Consider the following 19,827-nt stretch of genomic DNA (forward strand, 5'->3'; position numbering starts at 1 on the left):
TTTTATTCTTACGTTTATTGAGAGAAAATTTTCGTTTTTGATACGGTTTTTTAACTTTCTGCGATCTGATGTCGTAGTAGTATTTTTCTAAGTTTCTTGGTAAATTCATTTATACTTAGAATTTAATAGATAAGAAACTGAACATGCGATCCGAAAGATTTTTATGAGAACTTTTTTTTAGATACTCTCACTTTGAGTATAGTTTCGAAGTTTCCATAGAAATAGAAATCAAAGAATTTTCAGAAACCCAGCAACAATTTTCTATCTGTGGGTAAAAGAAATTTAAAATTTTCTTTTGTTAACTCCGTAATACTCAAGGTAAAAATGAATTAAAACGGCATATTTTAAATCATAAGTCGTCTGTAGAAACTATGCACAAAATCATTAAAGAAAATCATGCATATAAACATCTATATTTTTTTAAAAAAAAAAAAAACCATTCAACTGAAAAATATCCTCATTCCCAAGAAAATAAAATTTATTAAAAACTGGTGAGCAAAATTAGAAAAAAAGATGGACAGTTTATCTCTCTTCGAAATTCTTAGGGTACTTTTACCACTACTGTTCACAATGTCCGGCAGTTGTAAATCGACGGAAGATAGAGTAGTGCGTGCCTACGTCACTGATCACCCATATAAGAGAAGTTCAGATGTCTTCATCAAATATCCGGTGCGAGAATACGAAAGTTTACTTCATATTCTAGCAAAGGAAAACGACTTCATAAAAAACATTTTCAATGCGGATCGCCTTAACGGAGTTTCGATTTTATCCCCAAACGGTAACATTGTAAATTCAGACAATATTAATCCATTGCCACCAGAGCTTTTAAGTCAAGTAGCATCAGAAGGTTATCCGATCAATGGGGAACCGGAAAATATGCAAATACTGCAAAAAATGTTGACTTCACAAGCAAAAAGTTCAATAAATGTAAAGAAAAATTATCACCCAATAAATATAGAGAAAAAAAGACAAAGAGAACATTAAATAAGCTTTTGTCTATCAGCTTTGGAGAAGAAAAGGAAAGTGAAGACAAGTTTAGTAATACTTCAGCGTCATTAAATTTAAAAATATTCATTCCTCGCAAATCATTTCAAAAAGTAACTAAATACTTCAAGATGAAAATAGTCAAACATCAAATAAATGAACGAAGTCTAGAACTACATGAGCCTCATGAAAGTTCAAGATATTTGTTTTGTTTTTTATTTGTCCCAACTAATTAGCTGTCACAGAAAATTTAATAAATTGAAATTCCAAAATTCTTCTATCAATGAATTGTTAACTCCTTAATTATTGATATTTTTGCCTAATGCAGCATTCCTTAATTTTATGAGAAAAAAACAAAAAGATCTCGCTCGAAAATTACAAAATTAACTATCATTATTTAAATAATTAAAATGTGATTACGATCATTGTAATCAAGGAAAACCTATTGGAATTCCTAAATATAAAAGAGAAAAAAAAATTTCTTAAAGGTCAAAAAGGAGTCATTCGATATTTTTGAATCTAATTAGATTTAATGTAAATGTTGTCCTAAAGGTTCATAGGTATGTTGGTAAACATCCTGGCTATGAACAATCCTGGTGATACTTCTTTCTGAGGTTTATGCAATAAAAATATACCGTCAGAGCCAATGCCGTCTGCAAAGTAACATCACAAACAGGATTATTTTATTTACGTCATACTGTTCTTTTATCTAAAAGTTAGAAAAAAAATTACTGAAACTAGTCATCCATGTAAACCTAGTATTGTAAATTTAGTTACAAATCAATCAAATATTTAAAAAATGTTGCTCTTTAAAGTAACTCGCAATAGTTCTTAGAAAATTTTTTTTTCAAAAAATAACAAAAGGTGGTGACGATGATTGAAGCTAAAAACAAATCTTGTCGGAATTGGTTTTTAATTTTCAATGTCTACACTTTATAAATGTACATTTAAATATGTACAATTTACTATACATATTTAATTGTACATTTATAAAGTTTATTTTTTGTTCTATATTTTTTTAAATAATGGGCAGTATTGACATGTGCCTTTCATTGCCTTTTACAATACAATTTTCTAAAAAATATTAGCCCATTCCTTTGATCATCTTTGGGATCGCTTAGATCAAAAAACTATCATTTTTGTGCTTTAGTATTTTACTTTTTTTTTCCTACTTATAGTTGTTCCTTATACAATTTGTAACATAATAATGTGTCATTTTTCTTAAATGACATCAATTCAATAATAAAATATTGAAAAATATTTGGTATGCTCCGATATGATTGTTTATTGTTCCTGTTGTGGGAGCAACAAAAATAGCAGTAGCAACAAAACGCAGTTGAAATGAACCTCAAGTTACCTTTAATGGTGGTGAAGCTTTTTACTTTTAAATTGTTGCTAAGGAATTACCATATTGATTAACTACTTAATTGTCAGTATCTCAGTTAGCCTTTCTTTATGATCAAGTTCTATGCTCAAAAAACTGCTGCTTTTATGTTTTTATATTCTGATGCTTAAACATCAACTCGTTTATCTAAATGGGACCACCTGGCTAATTCAAAAAGGCTGAATTAAAAATTTAAAAAAGAATGATATTTCTAAAGTGTGGACTTCATTTAATAAAGTGGTTACCGCATGCTCCGATTTATTCAGCAGCAGAAATTGAGAACTCTTCAATCCATAAAAATGTTAATAAATCTCATTTTACCACAATCTTCTTCTTTTCGATTTCTTCTTTCGCATTTGTAGCTTTGCAACTTAAAAACATTGTTTCATAACAATCAGTATTTTATAAAAATATACATAAAATATGTATAGTTTATTTTACAACTTTTGTTCTAACACTTTTGAGAAAATGAGAAGTATTGACATGTGACTATAACTGCTTACTATAATACAATCTCCTAGAGAATAATACCTCATTCTTTTATACATCTTTAGGATCATTTAAATTAAAAAACAAAAAAATATTTTTTTTTTTTGTATAAGTTGAGAAAATCTGGTGTCAAATCGTCGACGTCCTCAATAAGCTATGGCAGCAATTAACATTCTTACTCTTCAATTGGACATCCCAATATGAACAAATCCCATATATAGTTGCCTGCTATTTTACATTATAAATATCAAATTTTAAGCAGTTAAAATTTTACGTATCGTTACCGTAACGGTCATCATTAGCGTTTTCTAAGATATCGCTCATCATTAGCGTTTTCTAAGATATCGCTCATCATTAAAGTATAAATGATCAGGAGTAAAGTGTTTTTTAAAGAATACATTTATACATTCTAAGAAAAATTCAAAATATTTTAAAGCAAATTTTGTAAAAGACAAGTACTTTTTTATTCATACTCCAGATATTGTAGCCAGATGTAGATAAATGTTGTAGCCAAATATTCTAGATAACTGCCTTATACATTCCTAGTTTCTTGAATGAAGTTTTTTACGGTTTTTTTGTGAATCTTTTTTTCTGCAGCTTTTGTCACAAAATGAACCAGTTCTAAATGATTTTTTCATTGAAGTTTATGACGATCAGATATGTGAAAGATTTTTTTAGGAGTAACTTTAATCTTAAGATAAAGTTAATGTTTAATTCACACTGCACTTGTTACACAATACTGCAAGTTGCTACATAAAGATAGTCATTTTACCAAAGTATTAGTCGTTTTTTGCTCAATTCAAACTTTATTCAAAATGTATTAAAATTAGAAAAGTGACTCAGTCAGTAAAAAACTACCACAATTTTTACAGTTCATCAAAAAACTTGGGAATTTAAAATTTATTAGCGAACTTTCTGTACACTTATGACAGTCAGTAAAAAATTTATTAGCGAACTTTCTGTACACTTTATGACAGTCAGTAAAAAAGGATTCCAGCCAGTTTCTTTTTTTTTTTTTTTTTTTTTTTTTTAATAGAAAACCATTTTTCAATTATTTATTAAGTATTAAATATTTTCATTCAAATAAATTTAACAAATGAAATTTAATATAAAATTTCCTTTTTATTACAATGAGATCTGCGATTCACCAATTTTATGCAAAAAAAAAAAAAAAAAAAAAAAGAAAAAAAAAAGGAAATAAGCTAACTGTTAACTGAAGGATGTCCAGCTTTTGGTTTTAAACAAATTTGATGACTTCGAAAGCAGAAGAATTGTAGTTATCATTCAGCACTACAAATATTATGCAATATCTTTTATATAAATTGTATTTGCACTCAAAATTATCATTTTTAGGAAAATGTACTCAAAAATGACACGAAAGAAAGAAACGCTTGAAGAATAAACCATCATCATACAGCTACATCAAGGTATAAATCTCTGGATCAAATATTTTTGAAAACTGCAGTCATGGCAGTATCTTTAACAAAACTCTTGCCTAATGGTACTTTGCCATCACTTGGACCTGACTGCGTGATATTAAAACAACAATTTGAGTCTATGCTAGCATTTAAATCACTAGTTTCTGAGGGAAACTCAAGTTCTGTAGACAAATAATCACTCTCAACAAATTGTTCATCTCTTTAAGCTAACTGTTCATGTTTCAATCTTCTATGGTGTCTTTTCTCCATTATCTGGGTATATTGTTTGTCTTTTTTCCTTTATTCTCTGAAAAATTTCATATCTTTATGATATGAGTCCATATTAAGACTAATCTTCTTTAGGATATCTTGGATATTTTTCACAGCAATTTAGAAAACCTTCTTTCTTTTCTTTTTAAAATCTTATCTAGCTTTTCCTGATGCTTAAGAGTTCTTATTATTGCTTTTCTTTAAACTCGCAACTGTTGATCTGATCAGTGACATGTTTCCTGAGATAAAATATAGAGTACATATAAAAATTATAATTGAACACTCAAGGAGTCATACATACCCCACAAACTGTATTGTATACTAACTATTTAAAAAATAGTTATAGTTAATAAACATGTAAATAATTTGCACCTCTAAGTTGCATTTAAAATTCTTTTTTATAAAAAAGGACTAAAAATTGATTCTCCCACTCAACGCCTAAAAACCATTAATCCATCCATTATAATTCCAATTATTATGATAATTCTGTGGGTCAACCTTAAATTATAATCAGAAATTATTCCGTCTTTTTAACCTCCGTCTATGCAAATTTGTTTTATTGGGAACAGAATGCAGGTTTCACAGAACCACAGTTTGACCAGGACACTTTGTCGCACGATTGTATCCAATAGTACAAGCATTGATCTTTTTTGTCGGAGTTATTTTGTCCCTAAGTCTTTTATACTGAAAATGGATAATAATTTATTCATTTGTGGAAAAAATTATTTCTGGTAAATTCTCCTTAAATTTCTTTTCTTCAAAAAGATACATTGTTTTAAAACTAGTTGATTTTGACATCTTGTTTCTGAAAATGAATTTAAAATATTTTGATTTAAAATAAATAATACTAGAAATATTCATTGTCTTCAAAAATAAAATATTAAGCTTTTACAATATTTGCTAAAAATCATGTGGTGTCCTTCCCCTCTAACAAGGGGAGGGGCGAGCCCCTTTTCTATATAATACTTTAAAATGTTAGAGATGCTTAGGTATATTAGTTACTTATAGAACTTGACCTAAATAGAAGAGCAAATTCAGTTATACATAGAAATACATCACTTTTAGGTAAAATCGGTATTTTAATCACTTTCTGCTAGTTATGACTAACACATCCATATTTCATTCTGCTCACTACCTAAAACTGATAACTAGTCTAAAATGTTGCATCTAGAAAAAAATTACCCTACCAAGTTAACTTTTAAAGTCCCCGCCAGCCTTCTTTAAAATGATAGGTTTTTACACACAAGTTGGACTGGCAGGGACCTTAAAAATAATCTGACAATTTGGGCTTAAAATTATCTTAACATACCCGGTTCACCACTCCAGGCGCGGGCAAGCTGAACAATTTAAAATTGAAATAAATTGAAACACCCATACATATATATATATATATATATATATATATATATATATATATATATATATATATATATATATATATATATATATATATATATATATATATATATATATATATATGTATATATATGTACAGTATCGGACAAAACATGGTGGACAAACTCAAAATTAGAACAAAAGTTGATCAAAAGCTAAAAAGAACTAGTAAAACAATTGTATATATTAATTTTTAAATAGTTTATTATGTTCTTAACAAAATTTAAAACGTTTGAATCATACTAAGAATCACAAAAAAAATTTTTAACACATTTTTCTCAACAAACTACATTTTTCCTTGGACAAAACAAGGTGGACAAATCAAAACGAAGCTTTTTTTTATAAGATTTCATTGTCTTTATTCAATTTACCGCATTCTTTTGTTTTCACTTTTATCATAACATTACTCTAAAATAATAAAATAGATTTTGGGACGTCTGGCCAATTATTTTTTCAATTAAACTAAAAATAGATTTAACTCGTGATATATGGGGTAAATTGCAACTTAAAATGGCTTACGACAAATTAGGAAGTGTTTTACGTGAAAATATTATTAAAGATTTTAAAAGCGGAAAACGTCAAGCTGAAATTTGTAGAAAATATAATATAGCTAAATCGACTGTAAGCAAAACTGTCAAATCATATGGATCTCGTGACTGCTATAAAACAAACCATCGGGGCGGACGTCCAAGAAAAACATCACAAAGACTAGATGGAATAATTGTTAAAGAGCTTAAAAAAGATTCATCTTTGTCATCCACAAAATTAACCGAAAAACTTGAACTACAAATCTCTAATCGCACTGTGCGACGAAGAGCTAACGAAGCAAAATTGTTTTCTCGAATGCCTGCCAAGAAACCGCTAACTTCCTTTAAAAAAAGAAAGCTAAGACTTGCGTTTGCCAAAGCACACCAAAATTGGACTGCAGACCAGTGGAAAAGCATTTTTAGTGATGAATCAAAATATAACCATTTTGGAAGCGACGGCAAGAAGCGAGTCTGGAGACCAAAGAACACCAGATTCAATACTAAATATACCAAGAAGAGTGTTAAGCATGGAACGTCTGCTATGGTTTTGGGATGTTTATCAGCACTAGGAACTGGTCCTATACACAAAATTGATGGAATTATGGACCGCTTTGTTTACAAAGATATAATGGAAGATGTTATGTTACCACATGCTGAATGGGAGATGCCCCTAAAATGGATTTTTCAACAGGACAATGATCCCAAACATACGTCAAAAATTGTAAAGCAATGGTTCAAGGACAAGAATATCACCATAATGGAGTGGCCTGCACAAAGCTCTGACTTGAATCCCATCGAAAATTTGTGGGAAATAATTGACAATAAGATTGAGCGTGCAAATGTGAAGACCAGTGAGGAATTATTTGAACAAATCGAGAAGGCCTGGCGAGAGATTGATATGAGAATTGTTGACTCATTAATTGTGTCTTTGCCCCGAAGAATGAAAAAAGTAATTAAAAGTAAAGGAGGTCCTACCAAATATTAAGTTAACTTTTGAAGTTTTTTGAAAAATGATAAGTTAATTTTTGAATTTTTTTGAATTTTCAGTCGATTTTTTGAATGTCTACCTTGTTTTGTCCAAAGAAAAATGTAGTTTGTTAGGGAAAATGTGTTTTAAAACTTTTTTAGTGATTTTTAGTATGATTTAAAAGTTTTAAGTTTTGTTAACAACATAATAAACTACATAAAAAATATGTTCAATTGTTTTACTAGTTTTTTTTAGTTTTTGATCAACTTTTGTTCTAAATTTGAGTTTGTCCACCATGTTTTGTCCGATACTGTATATATATACAGTGGGGTGCAAAAAAAGAGCCACAATGACATTTTTTTATTTATTTTAAGTATAAAATGTATAATCAAGCAAAACAAAAAAAATTGGATGTGGCAGTCAAATATTCAGGAAAGAAGAGGTATGTGTATATATACACTAATTTTTATATAACAAAAATTTTTAAAGTTATGGAATAACATGGGCACATTTAATATTTTAGAAAAAAACTAACGGATATAGAAATTGGATGAATTATTGAAGCTGCTGACCGAGGAGAGTCTCATAGCAGGGGCGTGTCTAGGGGATGTCTGCTACGTCGCTGGACATACCCAAAGTATGTATACATACATATATATATATATATATATATATATATATATATATATATATATATATATATATATATATATATATATATATATATATATATATATATATATATATTCACAACTTCAATATTTTGCTGAATAAATATGATGCGTCGGTAAATAGAAGCAAACAGAGCAAATGATTATAGCAAACTAAGGCAATAATTAAGCAAAGTATACAAGGTTAATTGTTCGAACGGATGGTAAGAAGTTATTAATCCGGGCTAACAATTAGATTTACAGTTTAGTATTTTATTATAGTGCTTGTCAAATCGAGAACGGTCTTTAGTTTATTAAAAAAAAAAAAAGATTTATATACTTAAACGGAGGTTGTTTCAATTTTTGACTTATATAAATTAATAAGAAACTTAAATGGACATACCTTTTTTTATTAAGTTATAGAGTACTTCATTTTTTAAATATTTTCTTTTATTAATTTAAAAAAAAAAAAAAATAATTATTTCTTAGAGAACAAATTCCGGACTTCCCTTTCTAATTACACCCTGAGTAAAGTTTTAGTCAAATTCTATTGATATTTATCATCAGGAGGAGAACACTATAATTAACAAGCATATATTAAAATATATCAATGGACATCCCCAATTATTTTATACAAAGCTGTGTATCTTTTTAATTACTTGCATTTTGAACAATATAAAAAGAAAGAAAGGGTTTAAAATATTAAAAATTAAATTCGGACTTCCCTTAGTACATACATCCTGTTTGGTATGTATTTATTAAACACTTCTTAAACATAAATTTTAGACAGTTTAATTATTCGCTTAAAATGTCGACCAACTCTCAAGTTCAAATAACTCTCCAAACAAAATGTTAATCGGAGTTGGTCCATTGGAAAGAAAGATTGGAAAAAAATATTACTTGTTTTAAAGTCAAACATCCAAATATAATACTTGGATGTTTGTCTATAAAACAAGTAATATTTTTTTGATATAAGAATAGGTCGTGTGTAATTGTTAAGCGTTGGTGCTGACTATGGTTATCATCATTTTCTTCTAAAATAGATAGCGTGCGAAGCGATGATCCTTTATAATGGTTAGCATCATGTACGATAAAACATTGGGCGATTGTTAAGCCGTCTTACCTCAATATGTGTTTGTCAATGAGGAAGGGGGGATGCTAAAACTTAATATTTTTGGGGAGGGGTTAAAATTGCGACTTACCCAAGAAAATTCCTGTACACGCCCCTGCATAGAAGCATTGGAAAGCGTTTTAAACAGCAAAACTCCATTATTAACAGATTGGTGAAGAAATGTAAACAAACTGGTACAACTGATAGGTCTATTGGATCGGGGAGAAAACCTAAAACTTCAAAAAAGGAAGATCGCTACATTCTTAACGCCGTCAAAAAGATCGTAAAATCACATGTAGTGATATAAAACTAGATTTGAACCTTACTAATATCTCAAAGTGGACTATATCTCGTCGAATAAAAGCATCCGGTAAATTCTTTTCTGGAAAGCAAATAAAAAACCCATTTCTTAGTGAAATCAATCGCAAAAAAAGTTTAGAGTGGTGCATTGAGCACAAAAATTGGACATGTGAACAATGGGCTAAAGTTATTTGGAGCGACGAGTCTCCTTTTGTCTTGTTTTACAATGGTCGATCTTACTGTTGGAAATTAATTGGGGCAAAATTCAACTCCCAAACATGCAACGCAACCATTAAACATGACAAAAAGGTTAATGTGTGGGGTTGTTTTAGTGCACACAAAGTTGGACAACTTTACCGGATGAAAAGCACCATGGACCAGCATTTGTATCACAAAATCTTAGTTAATCAACTTGGACCAAGTATAAAAGAACTTTTTCCTAATGGTCACTACATCTTTCAACAGGATAGCGATCCCAAACATACAGCACGGTTGAATAAAAGATATCTAGAATCTAAATTGATACCAGTTATGTCTTGGCCAGCACAGTCTCCTGATTTAAATCCAATAGAAAACCTATGGTCTTTATTGGATAAAAAATTGAAAGATTGTAGGGCAACAAATGAAGATGAACTGTTCCAAACTCTTCATGTTGGTTGGAATGCTTTGCCAAATGACTAATTAAAAAAACTTGTAAGTAGTATGCCTTCTAAATGCGCAGAAATCTTAAAAAACAAAGGGTGGCCAATTAAGTACTAATACAACTAAAACTTGAAAAATACTTCACAAATCCTAATTTCTTTTTATTATATGCAATATACAATAATATCAAAAGCATTTCTATCAAAATTTTCTTATATTACTTTTATTATGAGCTTAAAATATTTTTTGCATTTTTTGCACCCCACTGTATATATATATATATATATATATATATATATATATATATATATATATATATATAGATCGAAGTAAAAGTACATCATGAAAAGTAAAGCCCCTAATATATGCAAGTGTCTGATTAGACAAAAGATTTTTGCCATGTGAAGCTTAATTACTTCTTTAGCTTTCTAAAGATAACTTTTTTCAATGTAACAATTGTATAGGTTTTTTATTAAAGAGCGTGAGTCAATATTGCTTAAATTTATGTCTTATGTCCTTTTAAAGAAGCCGATTCAGTTTTAGATAGTGAATTTTTATGAATAAGATTTGTACGACAAAAACATTGCGTGAGGCAATTATTTAAAAAAGTTTTATAGAACATATTTTTTTTCTCGATATTCAGGCAAGACAAGGCGGGGGGGGGGGGGGGAGGAGGAGGGGGGAGAGAAGAGATGTAGTAGCTTTGTATGAACGAGAAGTATAAGAACTTTAAATTATCAGGAGACAGTATAGAACTTGCTTTGTAAAGGATACCAATGTTTTTTGATATTTTAGTATTTAAAATATCTATATGTGATTTCCAAGAGATGTTCTCATCAATAAGTATCCCTAGAAATTTAGTTGCTCGGGTTCTCTCTATTTCTTTATTATCTATATTTAACGAAGGTAAATCGGAAGGTATTTTGATGTATTTCGGAATCGTAATCGGAAGGTATTTTGATGTATACTCCATTTCACCCTGGAACCATCACTGGTGCAATTCCGGAGAAGCGTTACGAAGTACAAACCCGGTATACAATTCCAAAGTGCAATCCTTTAGTGCTGTCCCCTAGTTCAATCGTGACATATAAATCCCCGCTTGCGTTCTTTCGTTGATTATGTAATACCCCATTCACACCAACAAAACCGAATTTTTAATAACACTCACTTTTACAGTATTGTGAAAAAGTTAAGAACCACCAAAAAACCAAATCATAATTTATTTTTATTTTTAAATTTTTATTTAACCGAATATATTTTTCTGGTAAAAAAATATTAATAATAAATTTTAGAAAATAGACAAGCAAAACAAAAAACGGTAATTTTTACCTAATACCGCGTAATTCTACCATGAATTTTTAAGCACTCATTTATTAGCCAAATTCATATAACGCGGTTTGTAGGGAAAAAAATAAAAATGGTGGCGTTTTAAATAACAACAAAATCGTATAAAGTCTATTTTTGTATATAGATAGTTTTGTTTATATAAATTTCAAATCTTTTTCAATAAAAATAGCGACTTTAGTTTAAAGTCGTATTATGTCGAAAGGATAGATTGATTCAAAAGTGAAGAAATGAATTTTCAAAAGTAAACGGTTTTTTTTATATTAATTGTGAAATCTACTTATGGTATTTTACTAAAAATGTTGTTTTCTGAAGCACATGTCCATCTCACCATTTTGAAATCTAGGATAGCTAAAGCTATTAATTTAAACTTTTTTTCTGAATAAAAAACACGAACAGAACAGCTTTAAAATGCGCTAAAAAAGTTTAAACAAAGCTATCATTTTTATTTTTTTCCCTACAAATAGACCCAGGCCTCTGACGTGAATTTGGCTAATACGATTTGGCATTGAGTCCATTAAACTCTCTAAAATATGTTTGGGAACATTTCCAAGTATTGCTGGTAAAATATTGCGCAATTTTTCAAGGCTCCTTGTTGCTTTCTTGGCAATCTATTTATCAAGCCAACTCCAAAGATTTTCGATGCAATTTAGATCTGGGCTATTTGGTGGCCAGGTTAAACGCTCAATATTTTTGCTTTCGAACCATTCATAGACAATTTTAGCCCTGTGACATGGTGCATTGTCTAGCTGAAAAATGAACGGAACGCTTTGCTCAAGTGCATCAAATGACGGTAACAAGTTGTTATTTAAAATATCGACGTAATAAGTAGAGTTGAGTCGACCATCAAATAATTTAAACATACTGAGACCATAATATGTCATGCAGCACCATATTCCAACCAATCCGCTACCTTGTTTTGTTCTTTGAACGATACAACCGTGATTATACTTTTCTGATGGCTGCCTGCAAATCATAATTCGGTTTTTTCGGTTATCAACCTCGATATTCATCTCATCACTGAACATTACAGTCCTCCATTTTTGTTTAGACCATTCTTTGACGTTTTGGCAAAATTCTTTCCGCTTTTTTATATATTGTTTGGTAAATCGCGGTTTTAGAACAGCTTTATTCCATAACATATTGTTAGCTAATAGTTTCCTACGCACAAGTGATGCCGATGTTTGACGCCTATTTGAAAGCTTCCATTCCCTTCTTAATTCATGCGACGGCATGGTTCGATTTTTCTTTGCCAACCTGATTAAAAGGCGATCAACATTGGGTGTCGTCAAACGCGGTCTTCCAGAACGATGGCGATCAACGTAAGATTTCGTCTCTTTGAAACTTTTGATGATTGTTAGCACCGAACTATGTGATCGCTTTATTATTTTTCCAATTTCGCGAGCGGATTTACCTTCCAGGTGAAAATGCACCACTTTTACTCAATCTTCATAGGTAATAGCTTTTCTGCTCATTTTTTCAAAATGAAAGAATTTTTTTTGTTTGTTTGAAATTCAATACTTTTTTAAAAAGTATTTTTAAAAAACTAATTTTTTTCAAATACTTTTATTGGTTCTTTGGTAATGACTTAGATCATTAATAGAATATTTTTAAAAAAAGGGAAAAATAAATTTAAAAAGACATTTCCGCCGCATTAAGCACAAATTATTCTTCGTGGTTCTTAACGTCATAGAAGTAACTTTCATTTGGAATTGATAAATCAAATTTTATTCACCTATATCTCAAGACTTCGGTTTATTTGGAAGAAATCGAGATCTCAGCACTTTTATTTTGATAGCATAAATAAGTATTGATCAGATGACTATATCAACATTGTTAAGGTCGGATAATTCAAGTCCCTTCAAAAATGGGGCAGAACTGTACGTAACACGATGTTCATGCAAGACAACGACCCCAAGCATAAGGCTGATAAGACCATTAAATTCCTTCACAAGAAGAAATTGAAAGTCGTTGACTGGCCAGCACAAAGCCCTGATCTTAACCCACTGGAAAATTTATGGGCAATAGTTAAACAAATGGTCTACAACTTTTCTACTCCACCTAAGAATAAGGATGAACTTTGGGTTCGTGTACAAGAGGTTTGGTACTCAATTACACCTGAGGAATGCTGCAAATCGGTTGCTAGTATTCCTGAAAGAATTCAGGCTGTAATTAAATCTAAGGGAGGATACACTAGATATTAATTTACTACAATATGTTACTTGCTTTCATTTGCGACAAAATTGTCACTATTAGCTCTTCACATAAAAATTTTAAAAAAAATTCAATATCCTCTAATTTAATAAAAAGCAATATTTTCAGTTAGCTAAGTCTTAAATTTAACTAATAAAACTAAAATGTCATTTTTCTCCACAACTTTTTTATTAAAAAAAATATAAAACATTTCTTTGTTCAAACATGGTGACAACTTTGGCACATACTGTGTGTGTGTGTGTGTTTATATATATATATATATATATATATATATATATATATATATATATATATATATATATATATATATATATATATATATATATATATATATATATATATACAGCTGCGGACAAAACTACGTGAACGATTGCAAATAGTTTTTTTAATGAAATTTTCAATGTCTTAAAATAAGTTTATAGTTTAATACTATATATGGTTGGATAGAGCGTTTTTTGCTCTATAAGACTGTGTAAAGTGTATTCTCTAATAATTTGTTTAAAATTAAACATATCTAAATGTTCAAAAAGCATCAAATATTTTGCGCGACAAAACCACGTGAACGATTATACAAACGTAAAAGAATAATTTTACTAACATCAACAAATAATAGATTCTAAAAAAAAACAAACATTAATATTTAGTTGCATAGCCTTTAGAATCGATAACGGCCTTGCACCGTCTTGGCATAGATTCTACAAGAGTTTCTAGTAACTGTTTTGGTAATGCCTCCCATTCATACTGTATGGCTCGAAAAAGTTCATCCGGTTTTTGAAATTTGCGACCTCCCAAGCGTCGCTCAACTTCAATCCATAAATTTTCGATTGGATTTAAGTCGGGAGATTGGGCAGGCCACTTCAAAACCGTTATGCTATTATTTATGAGCCAATTTTTTACAGTCAAAGCTGTATGTTTAGGGTCATTATCATGTTGATAAACCCAATTGTGAGGCATTTTTTCTAAAGCGTGTGGCAACATTTGATTAGATAATATTTCCCTGTACTGTAGTTGGTCCATTATACCGTTTACACGGTACAACGGACCAATTCCAGCCCAGGAGAAACACCCCCAAACCATTATATTGCCACCCCCAAATTTTACAGTTCCTATTGTATACTCTTTTGCAAATCTTTTACCTACTGGACGCCTAACATAACCTCGACCGTCGCTGCAAACCATGTTAAATTTACTTTCATCCGACCACAAAACTGTTTTCCAATTTTCAACCGTCCAGTTTAAGTGATCTTTAGCAAACTGTAGGCGATCTTTGACGTGCCTGGGCCTAAGGAATGGTTTCTTTGCAGGTCTGCGCCCATAAAGACCTCCTTTGTTTAAACGCCTTTGAATCGTTCGTGTGCTTACGTTTTCCATGCCTGTTTGCAGACGAATTTCAGGGGCTGTCAAATGTGGATTCTCAAGAGATTTTCGCACAATTTTTCGATCAGTACTAAAAAATAAAATGTTAAACATTAAAATTAACATTAACATTAATATTATTAAGATTAAATATTAAAAAAAATAAAATTAAAGGAATATTACCGCTTATCCGTAATACGTGGACGACCACCTTTCTTAACAATCTTTTTGCTCTTTTCTCGGTGTATAATTTTATGTATTCCACCTTTTGACATCTTCACATGAGCTGCAATTTGCCCAATGGACCATTTTCTTTGCGCAAACGCAAAACCAAGCTTTCAATTTTTGAATCAGTTTGACGAACCATTATAGTTTAATTTTTTTAATTTTTTGATGTTAAACAGAATAATCTTGAGAAATTTAAATGATTGTAAGTTCTTAGAATACCAAAACCACATGAACGATTTTTAAAAGCACTGATTTCGATGTGAATATAATATAATTTGCATAAAAAATGACGCTTTTATAAATCGTTCACGTGGTTTTGTCACGCAAAATATTTGATGCTTTTTGAACATTTAGATATGTTTAATTTTAAACAAATTATTAGAGTATACACTTTACACAGTCTTATAGAGCAAAAAACGCTCTATCCAACCATATATAGTATTAAACTATAAACTTATTTTAAGACATTGAAAATTTCATTAGTTTTGTCCGCAGTTCATTTCACGTAGTTTTGTCCGCAGCTGTATATATATATATATATATATATATATATATATATATATATATATATATATATATATATATATATATATATATATATACATATATATATAACTTTCCTTAGGTGTACTTTCAAATAATATAGAAAAAAACTCTTTATCTGTCTCACCTTGCGCTTTTACAAATCTTTTCATGTTTGCATCAAGTTGTTCAAATAATAACTCAGATGAACTTTTTTTTTTTGTTTTTATTAAAAAAATAAATATTGGAAGTTGTTGTTAATCCTTCACGTAAAATCTTAGTGGCATTGTTGACTGGGCTATCACAAACCAAACTTATTTGATTTTTAAAATCAATTTCATCAGATTTAGGTTGCTCAAAAGTAGCGTTATCTAAAGTTGTTAGCAAAGGAAAACTACCAGAGAAGCTTATTAAATGTGCTGGAAAAGTAGTTGGTCTTCCTCTCAAAACTCCATCAATTTCATTAAAAAAACAAGGTACTTTATGTGCAGATGCTCCAGAAGCATTTCTTTTATTGTCCATATAACTTCTATATGCACAGAGAATAGTGTGTATTCTTGTTTTACAAGAATCTCCATCTCGGTCTAAGTATCTTGCTGCTTTGACATATACATCCACGTCATCTCATATTTTCATTTTTCTCGTGTACGACTTTGGCTGTTCCTGAATATTTTCTTCTGACCATTTTAGTATAAGTACTTTTGTTTCGGTCTCATCCCAATGTCGGGACCTTATGACAACTTTTTTTTCTTGTGTATTCATTAAAGTATTTTATCTAAGCTATTTGAAGGAAATGTTGTTATTTAAACACGAATCATACTTATAATACACATAAATATATACTTAAATGTATCATATATGACGTAAGAGAGATAAAAAGGGAGAATATTAAAGAAATGTGCTTATTACAATAATAAACATTAATCAACCATATACGCGTCGAAGGAAATTTTCACTAATAAACAAGACTCATCGAGACAAGAAATGAGAAGAAAATTCTAATGATTACTTCATCGATTTTTTTTTTATTCACAAAAAATCTGTGCGTCAGTGGGCCTGTTGATAAAAAGTCTTACTAATAGGTTGGTATTAAAAAATTGTTTTCTTTTTTTAACTTCTTTTGTTGGGCTAAAAATAATTGAGTAGGAATACAAAACTATGCCTTAACTTGTTAAACAAATAGCTGTAAAGATATAAAGCGTTTTTGTTAGGTAACTAGCTATTGATATAAACACGATGGGCTGAATGCCAATTAACTTTCTAAACACTATCGTATTTATCGCATAAATATGAATTCACTTTTTATTAGTGTTATCTGTTATTAGATTAAATATTTATTTAAAAAAATGCTTAAAGTAATATCAGTTACTGCATTGTCAACCATTTTTGGTAGTCGTCTATGGTTTCATAAAAGTTCAATTTTGAAAGCTGAATCTAAGCCTCAAGAAAAATGTGAAACCATTCATGAGAGAGCTAATAGTAAATTTGAAAATTCTTGCCATCAAATTGCAATAATTGGATCTGGAATAGGGGGTTGTTCTGCTGCATACTTCCTGAGGTATAGATCATGTGAAGTTAATGCATATATGTATATATGTGTGTGTGTGTGTGTGTGTGTGTGTGTGTGTGTGTGTGTGTGTGTGCGCATGTGTGTATGCAAATTTTTGTATTTTTGGACTCCTGGTACCACCCATAGATGAAATCATAAGGAAAAAAATGCACCAAAAAATTGATTATGGTGTTTTTTTTAATAACTTAAGTTTTATGTCTCACCCAAATGAAAATGCTTTTTGATAAGGCAATTGCTTCCAAATGCAAAGATTGATGTTTATGAAAAGAGTGATAGTGTTGGAGGTCGCTTATCTGTAGTAAAAGTTGGAAACAACAATTTTGAAGCTGGAGGAAGCATTATACACAACAAAAATCAATACTTGGTTAGTTTCATGAAAGAAACAGGTAAGAATACATCTATTTTCTATTTTGTTTCAAAAAGATAATATGAAGCAAAAAAGCTTAGACTCTTTATATTTGTCTGGAATATTTAAGGTATTGAAATTATAATGCATATTTAATAAATATCTTTAATAACTTTTTCTTTGTTATTAAAGTCTCTATCTCTTTTTCTAAGGTCTTCAGCCTTTTTTTAAAGCTGATAAGAAGTTTGGTATCTATGATGGAAAGCAATTTGTTTTTGTAGAAAGTGCAAATAAAGTTTTAACCTTATTGAAACTTATTTGGAGATATGGAGCATATACTTTATACAAAATGAATGCAGTTGTAAATCAAACATTACAGCAATTTGATAATATATACAATTTACAAAACCAGCAAAATTCATATAGGTAAATTCCATTGAAATCCACATGAGAGGCGGTAAAGCTTTTTTATTGATTATTTGATGATTATCTGTGTCTGGTAAAGTTATAAAAGGTTTATCATAATTATTTTAACATTGTGTTGTGTACTTAATTTAAAAAATATCTTCAATTCCAAATTTTAATTTTTAGTACTGTAGAAGACCTTCTTATAGCTTTAGGAGGAAATACATTTTTACAATACACCAAGGAAACTCTTGAAGATGTGATGTTAAAGGAAGGTGTTAGTAGAACACTAATTAATGAGCTGATTACTGGTGCTGTTCGAGTTAACTATGGACAAAATATAAATGTTAATGCTTTTGCAGGTTAATGTATAATTTAATTTTTTAAATACCTTCCAGTTCCAGTAAACAATGAGAAGTTTATTGATCAAAAAGGTTGAATGCATACTAAAAAGCACTCTTATTACTTACGAGGGAGAAACAAAAAGTATATTGTATATTCTATTTAAATATTTAGGTTTAGTAGCATTGGCTGGTATTCAAGGTGGTTCTTTATTTGCTATAAATGGAGGAAATTATCAAGTTTGTAAAAAGCTTCTATTGCTCACAAATAGTAATCTAAATCTGAATCATTGTATTTCCTCTATTCATAAGAGTTATGACAAAAGTACACAAAATATTTATTATAACTTAGAATGCCAAGATCATGAAATATCAAAAGTTAAATATGACTGTGTAATTATTGCTGCTCCTTTGGAAGGCCCAAAATCTTTTCTCAAATGTAAGAAGTGTTTAAGTTGGCCAAATACACAAGAATCTTATCAAAGTATTGTTGCAACATTTGTTCAAGGTTCTTTAAAGTATGAAACATTTAAATGTAAGAGTGAAAGCCAGATGCCTTGTTTCATATTAACAACTGAATCTCCATATTTAAAATATACTTCAATTGGAGTTCAAACAGATGTTTTTGGTACAGAACCAAAAGAAAGTGTGTACAAAATTTTTTCTACTCAAAAGCTCACTGATGCTGACTTGAAAGCTTCTTTTCATATTGAGGATTCAACATTTCCTGTTAGTGTGGAATGGAGTGCTTACCCAAAGTATAAAGTGCCTGAAAAGTTTGCACCTTTTAAACTTGATGATGGAGTTTTTTATGTAAATGCAATAGAGAAAGCTGCTTCAGCAATGGAAATGAGTGCCATTGGTGGAAGAAATGCAGCTTTATTGACAAAGAAATATTTGGAGAAAATGGTAAAATAAGATTTTTCTAATCAGAATGTGTTTAGATGAGATAATTAAAATATATAAGTGTAGATATAAAATTCATAAGAAATAGATCAAATAAATGATTTTTGTTGTTGTTTATTACTAGTAAAAAAAATTAGATTAAATAAGTTATAACTATTATCAAGTAAAAGATCCTTTTTTTTTTTTTTTTTTTTTTAACTATTCTTTTGGGATTTTAAATAATTTATAGTAATGCTTTAAAAAACAAACATCTGTTTATAAATATATTTATAAAAAAGTATATATATATATTTTTTTTTTTTCACTAGAGTATTGCATAAAATTTTGACTGAATATAATGTTTTTTGTTCTTAATATCTTTTGGTAAACAAAATATTTTATTTGTTTATTTTTACAGTTGTTTATTTTTGCTGTTTTGTTTATATTTTTGGTGAAAATATTTTAAACATTCTCTTTTA

General features: G+C 29.6%; 2 protein-coding genes and 1 pseudogene across 10 annotated transcripts in view; 2 read left to right on the forward strand and 1 right to left on the reverse strand.

Moving 5' to 3' along the window:
* Positions 1-158, forward strand: part of LOC145197651 (17-beta-hydroxysteroid dehydrogenase 13-like) — a 6,341-nt gene extending 6,183 nt beyond the window's left edge. For all 6 annotated transcript variants that reach the window (XM_090088391.1, XM_090088392.1, XM_090088396.1 and 3 more), the window contains one exon: positions 1-158. This exon is cut by the window's left edge and continues 336 nt beyond it. The gene's annotated coding sequence lies outside the window, so the exon portion shown is untranslated.
* Positions 159-4,266: 4,108 nt separating this feature from the next.
* Positions 4,267-5,343, reverse strand: LOC149888736 (uncharacterized; annotated as a pseudogene).
* Positions 5,344-16,745: 11,402 nt separating this feature from the next.
* Positions 16,746-19,467, forward strand: LOC145189053 (prenylcysteine oxidase 1-like). 4 transcript variants are annotated; one of them, XM_090086809.1, is made up of 6 exons: positions 16,747-16,883; positions 17,127-17,359; positions 17,600-17,757; positions 17,930-18,143; positions 18,309-18,484; positions 18,639-19,467. In XM_090086809.1, the coding sequence occupies exons 2-6, from the start codon at positions 17,148-17,150 to the stop codon at positions 19,379-19,381; spliced, it is 1,503 nt and encodes a 500-aa protein (XP_089942935.1). In that variant the 5' UTR covers positions 16,747-16,883; positions 17,127-17,147; the 3' UTR covers positions 19,382-19,467. The 4 variants fall into 4 exon arrangements, with proteins under 4 accessions (XP_089942936.1, XP_089942935.1, XP_079921743.2 ...); XM_090086810.1 differs by lacking the exon at positions 17,127-17,359 and having other exon boundaries at positions 16,746-16,883; XM_080065617.2 differs by lacking the exon at positions 16,747-16,883 and having other exon boundaries at positions 17,004-17,359.
* Positions 19,468-19,827: the final 360 nt, after the last annotated feature.

The sequence above is a fragment of the Hydra viridissima genome, unplaced genomic scaffold, assembly GCF_058129835.1.
Source record: "Hydra viridissima isolate aposymbiotic clone 2 unplaced genomic scaffold, HvirCarnegie_v1 scaffold_5, whole genome shotgun sequence".
NCBI lineage: Eukaryota > Metazoa > Cnidaria > Hydrozoa > Anthoathecata > Hydridae > Hydra > Hydra viridissima.